At 43.4% G+C, this 10425-nt stretch overlaps 1 protein-coding gene across 2 annotated transcripts in view; it reads left to right on the top strand.

Annotated features, from left to right (window-relative positions):
* The window catches only part of grin2ab (glutamate receptor, ionotropic, N-methyl D-aspartate 2A, b), a 112169-nt gene that overhangs the window by 94953 nt on the left and 6791 nt on the right, over positions 1-10425 (top strand). For both annotated transcript variants that reach the window (XM_020622761.1, XM_020622762.1), the window contains 8 exons: positions 336-461; positions 2159-2388; positions 3039-3199; positions 5530-5717; positions 6472-6710; positions 8157-8340; positions 8702-9485; positions 9594-10415. In XM_020622761.1, the coding sequence (XP_020478417.1) occupies positions 336-461; positions 2159-2388; positions 3039-3199; positions 5530-5717; positions 6472-6710; positions 8157-8340; positions 8702-9485; positions 9594-10415 (2734 nt within the window). The remainder of the gene's footprint in view (positions 1-335; positions 462-2158; positions 2389-3038; positions 3200-5529; positions 5718-6471; positions 6711-8156; positions 8341-8701; positions 9486-9593; positions 10416-10425) is intronic.

The raw sequence follows: 10425 nt of genomic DNA, 5'->3' as shown, positions 1-10425 counted from the left end.
TCTCCCCCACCCCAGGCCTCTCCCTCACTCTGCTCTCATCCAAGGGAATAATGAGAAATATGGAAATGTGCTCCATCAAATTCTCCGTGACTAACTCTCCCTCTCCTCTCGCTCCTCTCTGTCTCTGTCTCTCCCTTTCTCCCCTGTCTGTTTTCTATATCATTTTTCCTCACTTTATCTCCCCCTTGGCCTTGTTGTCTTGTTTCCTCTCCTCCTTTCTCAGTTTGCCTCCTCTTTCTCTTTGTTCCTCACTTTATAACCATCTCCTGCACCTCCACAGTGTCTCTCTCTCTCTCTCTCTTTTCTTTAACGCCTCTCTCTCTCCTTCCTCCCAGAGCCCTTCAGTGCATCAGTTTGGGTGATGATGTTTGTGATGCTGCTCATTGTCACAGCCATCGCCGTCTTCCTTTTTGAGTTTGTCAGTCCGCTGGGCTTCAACCGCAACTTGGCCCAAGGCAAAGGTAGGCTTACACACAGACACATCACACCAATCTTTTCTCCCCAGAGCAAGAAGCACAAATCCAAGCTTCCCCTGAAGCACAAGAAGTGACCTATTATTACTCTGAGTTTAGACAGTTCAGTTACAGAGCATTAACAACTGTCTCTCCTAAAGCTGGAAATCTGAGACATCATCAGAAATCATAACCTGGAGCTGTGCTGTCGGCAGTAAACTGGAGCTTGATGTTGTGTTGGCACAAAATTGTATTTTAACTTAATTTAACTTTAAAATGAAAGTGTAGAAAGTGAATAATGTTTTTCTTGGAGTTTTCTTTCAGCACTTCCTGAGCATTGGTTCAATAAATCTAATCAATGTGTTTAGTTTGTTGTTTTTCTTCTTACACAGTGATTGAACAACAAATTCCAACAATTTTAAATTAATGTTTTTTCTTTTACAGTTTCACCTTTCAGGAGGGACAATTCCACATTTTGGGAAATCCTCATTTTCTTTATTGAAAGTTAGATGAGAAGATCAAAACCACTCTCATGACTGTACAGTAAATACGAAGCTACATCCAGCTGTCTATTAGCTTAGCTTAGCATACAGGTATCAAAATCTGCCTAAAGCTATTTTTGTTTCATCTTGAGTCTTGAGTCCTGTCATCACTACCCAGGCTAGCCAAATAATTTCAGTCTCTGTACTAAGTTAATCATCTGTTGGCTGGCATGACACGAGATGTGGGAACAGTATAGACATTTTTTATTATCAGAAAAAAAACAAATAAGCATATTTCCCAAAAGGTGCTTCAATGGTTAAATCCAGAGCTTTACCATACTTGCAGACATTTGCAGCTGAAGTGAAATGCAGACCACAAGTCAAACTGTCAAAAACTTTACTGAATCCAGTCTGAAGTTCACTTCAACATACATTGCTGCTCCAGGCTGGAAAATCAAATTGTGTTCTTCATATTTTCTGTCTTATTGTGTTGCAAAGCTGCATCTCATCAGTCACAGCTCATTTTGAAATAAATTAACCTATTGTTTTTAATATTCAAATGCAATTTCTTGGCAGTTTACCTTTGCGGCATGTGTTGTGTGCATATATCTCCACTTTTGCAGCCTTGTTTTTTTTTTATTTTCTGCAAGACATTAGTCTGGAAAAACTCCAGATTAGTCAGTGGATAGTGTTAACAAGCTACATTTGTTTGTGGCTTTAAATTGCTCTAAGTAAAGTTCGATCTACTTACCCAAAAGAAGTTTCGGTCTCCTTTTATTGATCATGCTCCCAGACCAAGCAAATGCCTGTTGCCGACATTAAACATTGTGACATCTGTGAGCTGTTGGCATAAAAAAATTGAGGCTAATAAAAGCATTTTTACAACATCTCCCCTCTGATCCTACTATAAAATTAAACAGTCTTTCTCTTCTTCCATCCACACATTATGCCCAGCTACGTTATACAGTATCAAACTGCACCTAAAGATGCTCTTTTTAATTTTAGAAGATTTTTCTTTAGTCAACAAGATGTTTTTATGATGACATGACCCCGTGTCTTTTTTTTCAGCCACTGGTAAACAACTATAAAGCAAGAATTTCAGGGGGTTGCAATGTATATTGTGGAATAATTATATGGTTGCTGTGCTTCTTTTTGACTGCCTTTGCCCTTTGTCGTTCTTTTTTCTCTTCGTTATCTCTGCTCCCCTGCCTTTCTGTCTCTCAGACCCACATGGTCCATCGTTCACCATCGGTAAGGCCATATGGCTGCTGTGGGGGCTGGTGTTCAACAACTCTGTGCCCGTGCAGAACCCAAAGGGCACCACCAGTAAGTTCATCGTATCAGTCTGGGCCTTCTTTGCCGTCATCTTCCTGGCCTCCTACACTGCCAACCTGGCTGCCTTCATGATCCAGGAAGAATTTGTGGACCAAGTCACAGGACTGTCTGACAAGAAGGTGGGATTACAAACATACGGACACACAAACACACACAGAAGAAACTAAACGCATTCACAGTCAGGGTTGCTCTTGTAATGGATGCCAGCCCTGCAGCCAGACAGAACTCTCCATGGAGTACCCTTGGGCTTCAACAGCCCAAACCCTCTGGTCGTAGCTGTCACCACACTTAACACTGCCAGCACAGCAGGCCCACAGGCACACACACACAGGCCGCATAGATCAAAGAAATGTGTGTGTGTGTGGCTTGTATGACAGCAGACCCCCAGCCAGTCTTACGCTAGGCTGGACACACAATGATGATGACTGATGAGTCCACTCCACTGTCGTGCCTTCCCTCCTCCTTTCTCTTTTCCTGTCATTCTCCATTCTTCCTCTTGTCTTCTCCACCTGTGTGTTTTACACTTCTTCTCTCTCTTACTTGAACTTTCTTCTCCTCCTTTTTTAAATTCTTTTCTTCTTGCTGTGTCCCAATTAATTTCTTTGTCTTCAAGCCTCTTTGTGTAAAAATTTTGCTTTTCTTTTGTTCTTCCCAGGGACCAAACGGTAGAAAATGAATGAATGAATGAATGAATGAATGAATGAATGAATTGTTCTTCCTCTCTAAACAATCTGTATCTCTTTTCCTTTCCTTCTTTCTTTCCCTGCAGTTTCAGAGTCCATACTCCTATTCCCCTCCATTTCGCTTTGGGACTGTTCCTAATGGCAGCACCGAGCGTAACATCAGGAAGAACTATCCAGATATGCATCAGTACATGACAAAATACCATCAGAACGGCGTCCAGGATGCGCTGATCAGCCTCAAGACGGGGTACGGTAAACTTGTCAAGCCAAGTCACATCAAGTTGAGATTTATTACACCTGAGAAGGGAATTCTGTTTAGAAACACCATGTATACTTGAGAATATGTGAAAACAAACAAAAGGCAAAGAAAGAAACTCGGTCCCAAGGGGCCCAGGCACTAGCTCATGCTATAATGCTGCAGTAACTGTGCTGAGTGTTTCTGTCACTGATGGTACAAGGCAGGCTCTGCCTGCAAGTGCTAATTATTGAGTCTTGTTGCTGCTGGAAAACAGGAGCTGCCAAAACAGGGACAGTGTAATTTGTTGTGGAGTTTGCTACCTTTATTCTCACTCCTAACACACTAATGGAAGAATGGCTGCTGTGCTTTTATTTGTTCATTACTTCTGGGTGCTTTGATCTTTGGAGTATTTTATCCAAACATAATTTTCCTCTTTGCTTTTCCCTTTCTGCAATTATTTTATTGATATTGCATATCAAAAAGATACGATTTGTTTTTCATATCTCATATATTAGTCTTTGTTTATACAACATCAAAACTCTATATTGAATGTGTTCAGGAGAATCATCTGTGTTTAACTGAATTCTTAGGCAAAAAGCAGTTGATTGGACACAATACGATGTATGCATGTACTTTAATGGGTTTATATTGTTTTCAAATGCTGTCTGCACTTAACTGAGTGAGTATTAATCTGAAAGTAACCAAACTGTAACAACAGATACTCTATGCATTTATTTAACATTCGCTCTTTGGTGAATAGTTTTAATCCAAGCACTGTATATGTACTGTACGCATGCATATCTAACAGGGGGGGGGCTAGGTACCAGGCTGTAGTCACTGAGTAATCCAAGTGGTTTGTGTGTGGATCTGAGGAACTGTTACACTTCACAGTGTGAACATTATTAGGTTCAGTAGTGAAGATTCAGATTTCATATACTGTACCTCTCTTTTATCAGTTGAAGTCAAATACAGTACAATATTGTTACTCCCATGAAATCAGACATACGTTTAAAAATGCCAAACAATATATAATTAGTGAAGATTCAGATTTCATATACTGTACCTCTCTTTTATCAGTTGAAGTCAAATACAGTACAATATTGTTAGTCCCATGAAATCAGCACAGACATACATTTAAAAATGCCAAACAATATATAACTGTTTATAACAGCATACAGCGGTGGAAGGTAACAAAGTACATTTACTCAAGTTTAGTAATTAGTATAAAGTTAAGTACATGCTTGAGGTATATGTACCCTTTTCTGCTACTTCGTACTTTACTATGTATTAGAGGCAAATAATGTACTTTTTAATCTACTACATTCATTTAGTAACTTTAGTTACTTTGCAGAATCAGATTAGTAAAACAAAATACAGCGTAATCATAAGACTTGCTGATTCCTGGTGTAAATTTCAGAAGAGGTTTTTTGTAGATTTAAAAACAACAGTGTTTTTGTATGTCACAAAATAAATCCGGAAAATTAGAGAAAAGTGAGCAAAAGTGAAGCAAATTTTTGTTTTTCTTAAAAAGTAGCTACACCATAAATTATTTTTGAGCTGTACACATAGTCATATAGCGTATTGTTGGTACATGATGCTGATTTTTTTAAACAGAATTCACATTTTGTGCAAAATCTGATTTACCTGCTCAAATGTATCCAGTTTGTCTGCTTGGATCTTAAAGTTCAGTTCAGTCAAATCCTTAACTGTGATGACTCTGAGGTTTGTTTTGTTCATCAGGAGATTTATACCTCAGCAGAGCCAGTAAACACAACACACAGGCCCGTCGATAACTCTGCAGTATTCAGAGGTTAACGAGGTATTTAGTGCTAGCAATCAGTAACTTTAACCATGATAAACAGCAGGGCTACTGACACTCCCCCACAAATGCAGACACTGGAGAGCCTCTCGCCTCTAGATGAGCTACAACACAGGTGTGCACACAGTGACACTGTCAAAGGGCCGTAAACATGCCTAGAGAGATGAAGACTGTCAGAGCTCCACCAGACTCGCTGTCTCTCCAGCTCAGAGAAAGAAAATTCAGCAGTAGCTTCTCATGGCTATTACACTACTGTCCAAATGTGACAAAATCTGCCTACTGGCACCTCTAAAACTCACAAATTAACACATAATATCTCTTTTGTATTGTCTGTACAAAACCCACAGTTTAAATACAACTGCTTAACCACTGAAATTATGATTATACTGAATATAGAAAATTGAGAAGAAATAAATATTTCTATCCTTTCACGTTAATAATTTCACAACCTCTTGTGATGCTTTACAAGTGGGAACCACTGTGCTAAGTTGTAAATTCAGAATGTGTCTTTCACTTACAGAAAGCTGGATGCTTTCATCTATGACGCTGCCGTGTTGAACTACATGGCCGGCAGAGATGACGGCTGTAAGCTCGTGACCATTGGCAGCGGTTACGTCTTTGCCACCACAGGTTATGGTATCGCCCTGCAGAAAGGATCCTACTGGAAGCGGGTGGTTGATCTGGCCATACTAGGCATCATAGGCGATGGTGAGGCACTTGCACACATACATTATCTCAGACACACTGCAGTAAAGTTTCTAAGAAGCTGAAGACCTTAAATGTTATTACAATTGTGCCATTGCTCAGCTGTCTCTCCTTCCTCCCACTTCCTGAACACACTCTCCTCCCTCTCTCGTTCAAAAAGCTATCAGGGGCTCGTCTTAACACACCATTTCATCATCATTATTCTGTGTGGGTTTGTGTGTGTGTGTGTGTGTGTGTGTGTGTGCCCACCATGTCCTGTTATGTTTACTCCTCCAGATTGTTCTGTATAATAAGCTGTGAGATGGTGTGAATGGAAGAAGGAGAATGAGCCAGACAGAAATCAAACTGCTGAAATCACTAAAGCACTTTGCCTCACACCCGGCCTTTTTACTCAGGGAAAACACCCGCATGCTCAAACACACATGGTCAAACACACAAACCCATCCCCTGATGATAATTCCTCCCATATTTCCTTGTCACTCCATCACTATCAATTCCTCGCCTTCCTCCAGTGACCCTTTATTCACACCGCCTCCTGTGTCCGTTCCATTTCAGTCTATTAACCACTTTACCTCTCTTACCTCCTGTCTCCTCTCCATCTTTTCATGTAATGATATGCCCTTTTCCTACCACACCTATATTATTCCCTCTACTGCTCATCCCCGCCCTCCCTTCTGTCCCTTTACCTCGTTTCTCACCCCAACCTTCTGCTGCCATCTTAATCCTTCACTTTGCTTTTTCCCTACCTTTACGACAGGTGAGATGGAGGAGCTGGAGTCCCAGTGGCTGACTGGGATTTGTCACACTGAAAAGAACGAGGTGATGTCCAGCCAGCTGGATGTGGATAACATGGCAGGGGTCTTCTACATGCTGGCCACAGCTATGGGACTCTCTATCCTCACCTTCATCTCTGAACACCTTTTTTACTGGAGGCTGAGATACTGTTTCACTGGTGTCTGCTCTGGGAGGCCAGGTCTGCTCTTCACTATCAGCAGGGTAAAGAAAAGGAAAACATTTCTAATAATGCTTTTCCACTGCAGGAACTTTATTTGCATTTCGACAGCAGGAAGTGGGTCCAGTGTTGTTTCCTGGGTAGCAGTTTTTGCCTCCTCTGCTTCTGAGGTAGCACTTCAAGATGTTCCTGTTAGAATTTACAGAGCCGAACTCAGCTCACTGATCAAACACCCTCCTTGAGAGTGCAATCACTGATTTACACTGTAAGACGGCACTGATGGTTGCAATATTATTATTAGGAATTTGAATGGGAATTTCTTGTTTAAACAGTAAAGCGGACTTGCACACTTCTCTAAAACAAAGAGATGGGGTGAAGAGGAAGACGATAAACATGCAGAATCTGAAAAAGAACCAATCCAACTACATTTGCAAATGTGGTTAAGCAGAAAACAGAAAAATAGAAAAAACTCAGCACATTATTCTGAGCCGCAAGCCTTTCTACTGTTTAACAACATCAGTTCAAACATTGCACAGTGCATTACAAAAACACTTACTCTGTTGCTGTCTTGTTCTGTGCAAAAATAGCATCTCGAGCAGATGATTTTTTTTTTATCCTTTATGCTTCTTCAGATGTGGGGAAAATGCAAACAGGGATGTCTAAAACTCACATGACTGTCATAGTTTAAAGAAACTATGTGAACATCTCTTTGTGTGTGTCTTTGTGAAACACCCACAGTACCACAGTAGTTACTGTTAAGACATTGGAATCTGTGCGCACGTGACAGCAGAAAGACTTTGTGATTATAAAGCCCAGCTAATGCTATGCATTAGGACGACTGGCTAGAGGAATCAAACAGCTAAGGGGATGAGAACGTGGACACACACTCATGTGCATGCACACAAAGCCCCCTCTCTCTCTCACGCACACATAGACATGCACAAGCCTGGTCTGACAAAGTTAAAAATGGTTACGCATATGCAGGTGTAGTGAAGTGAGGGACAGGCTTGTCCACACAGACAGACAAATGCACACACATAAACAGAAAGAGACACACCCAAACAGACTGTCCTTTCATTATTCAGTGGACTCTGTGTTAAGCAGGGCTTTTATTCCAGACAAGCAGCATTTCACACATTAAGTGTTTTACAAAAGGAGTGTGATGTGTGTGCGTCTGTCTCTCTGTGTGTGCATGCTGTTAGAACAGCGATGCTGGAGGCTAAGTGGCTCTCAGAAGAACATCTCCTTGCACTCACAGGCCCCCTCCAGTGACATCATCTAAATTAAATTTTCTAGATGCCTCTGAAAGCAGTTCATCTAAAAAAAGTGGTGATTATCTCTTTTAGCTACATTACAAAATAAAAGTGAGGTTAAGGTTTGCGGTAAACTCACTGGAGGAAATGATACAGAGGTCTCTCCTAATACCTGGCAAGGAAATTAGTCACTTCTCCTCTCCTCTCCTCTCCTCTGCTCTCCTCTCCTCCTCTCAGGGTATATGGAGCTGTATCCATGGCGTTCATATAGATATGAAGAAGAAGACTCCTGAGCTGGACTTTAGCCCTCAAGCCAACATGCTGCACCTTCTCAAGTCTGCCAAGTCCATTGCTATGTCTTCTCCTAAACGCAACACTGTCCTCTTGCAGCCTAGCATCCTAGATATGATGTCAGGGAAAGGTACTGTAATACTACTATCAACAGTCCACTGTGCGCTGTATATTTAATATTTAAAACAAAATTCATTAACATACACAGAGCATGTAAACATGGCACCTGTGATCAAATTGCCCACAAACTATTCCTGTCTTTTCTGTAGAGTTTCCATATGTAAAAGAAAGGTGACTCCCTTTACCTTGTTGTAGATACCAAACTGTAATCAAATTGACTATCATGAAAAAACTCATGATTAGAAACACATAAGATACTAAATACAGCATGCCAGGGCAAAATATAATGTTTCAGCTAACAGGTTGAACATCTGTCCAAACATCCATCTACTGTATCTGCAGTCTGAGGTGCATCTCTCCTTGTCTCCTAGGTAACTCACTCCATAGTCTGCCTCCAAAGGGTCCTGGTCTCTATAGCAACACCACAGGTCCGCAGGGCTTCCTGTCATTGTCCGGGCGGCACAAAGCCCTCCTTAACAATGCTGCGCCATTTCCCGGGCAACAAAAAGCCCCTGCCCACCAGACCAGCCCCAACAAACCTCAGCTGTCAATCACCAATGATAATGGTAAGACCCGCCTCACCGCGCCACCCGCATCAAAACCTCGAGCCCTGTGGAAGAAAAGTGTGGAGACACTGAAGACCCAGCCTTCTGTCATATCGCCAAGCCCTGGCCCAAGCCCCTCCTCAGCATCTGGACCTGGACCTCCACCAATGAAAAGCCAGCGCTACCTGCCTGAAGAGCCACTACACTCTGATATCTCAGAGTGCTCCAGTCGGCCGCAGTCACACAAAGATTCTGACTCTTTGGCAGCGAGAAGTGGATTTAAGTCTATCAATCAGCTAAGGAAGAGGGGTGGGGGAGGAGGTGGGAGTGGGGGCGGAGGATCCAAGATCTACTCCATTGACTCAGACCAGGCCAGTCTTCAGTCCGCTCCCCCCTACCAGCGAGACAGCCAGGGGGGAGGCGATGACCACAGTTACCCCCCTGATCTGTTTCCACCTGAGAGCACATACTCACACACTTACACACAGTCCCACCAGGGGGACGCACCCATTTTGCAATTGAGCGCCAGCCTGCTGCATCACAGTCACAGCGCTGAGGCTGACCTACACTCCCTGAAGGACAAGAAATACAGCACCTACACACACAGCAGGTATTATGTTAAGCAGAAAATAAACACAAATGAACACATAATTTCATTGTTCAGAGTGTTTGGACGGAGTTTTTGTATGTGTAATCCTTTATCTTCTTTTCCCTCCAGTGTGAAGGACAAGGCTGCAGGTTCATTAGATGTTCCAGGTGCTGGTCTGGGGACCCAAAGTGTGAGGCCCAGTCACTGTCGCGCCTGCCTGACCAAGCTAAGCGGTTACTCCGGCCTGTACACTGTTCGCTCACCGCAGGTTCGGTGCGATGCCTGCGCCCACCTGGGAAACCTATACAACATTAGCGAAGACCACCTCCACTCACACTACTCCCACACACACACTCACCCACACAGTGGGGACATGTTTACACACTATCTTCCACAGAGCGAGCTGGGCCTGGTGGGCGAAGGGGACGGGCTTATCAGCCACTTCGAGCCCTCTCCTCCATCTCCAATCCCCACTTCCTCGTCGGCCCAGGACCTCCAGCTGAGCCGTCAGCACTCCTATGAAAACGTGCTTCCAGACGGCACTCCAGAGCTGCATTTGCAGCCACATGCCCACATGCGGGGTTTGAGCCTGCCTGACAGAGATAGGGAGAGAGAGCTTACCCTGGATGAGGGGGCCTATGCTAATGTTCTCACAATGCGCTCTGATCGTCCATTCAGCAGTCGCAGCCCTCCCTCCCCGTCACCCTCCCACCACCACAGTCTGGACACCCCAGTGCCCCATCCTCGGCGTTCAAAGAGTCTCTTTCCTGATCGGCCTTCTCACAACCCTTTCCTCCATTCAGCCCCTGGCACGACACAACGAGATCCTGCCTCCCAGGCTGTCACACGCATGCCGCAGAGAAATTCCGCCCACGAGGTCTATAAACAACGAATGCCGCTGTCACATACCCTCGGTAACCATGGCAGCCACCACATCAACCAGCATGGCAGGCACGTTTGA

Source organism: Monopterus albus, unplaced genomic scaffold (genome assembly GCF_001952655.1).
Source record: "Monopterus albus unplaced genomic scaffold, M_albus_1.0 scaffold288.1, whole genome shotgun sequence".
NCBI lineage: Eukaryota > Metazoa > Chordata > Actinopteri > Synbranchiformes > Synbranchidae > Monopterus > Monopterus albus.
This window is presented reverse-complemented; position numbering and strand designations above follow the sequence as displayed.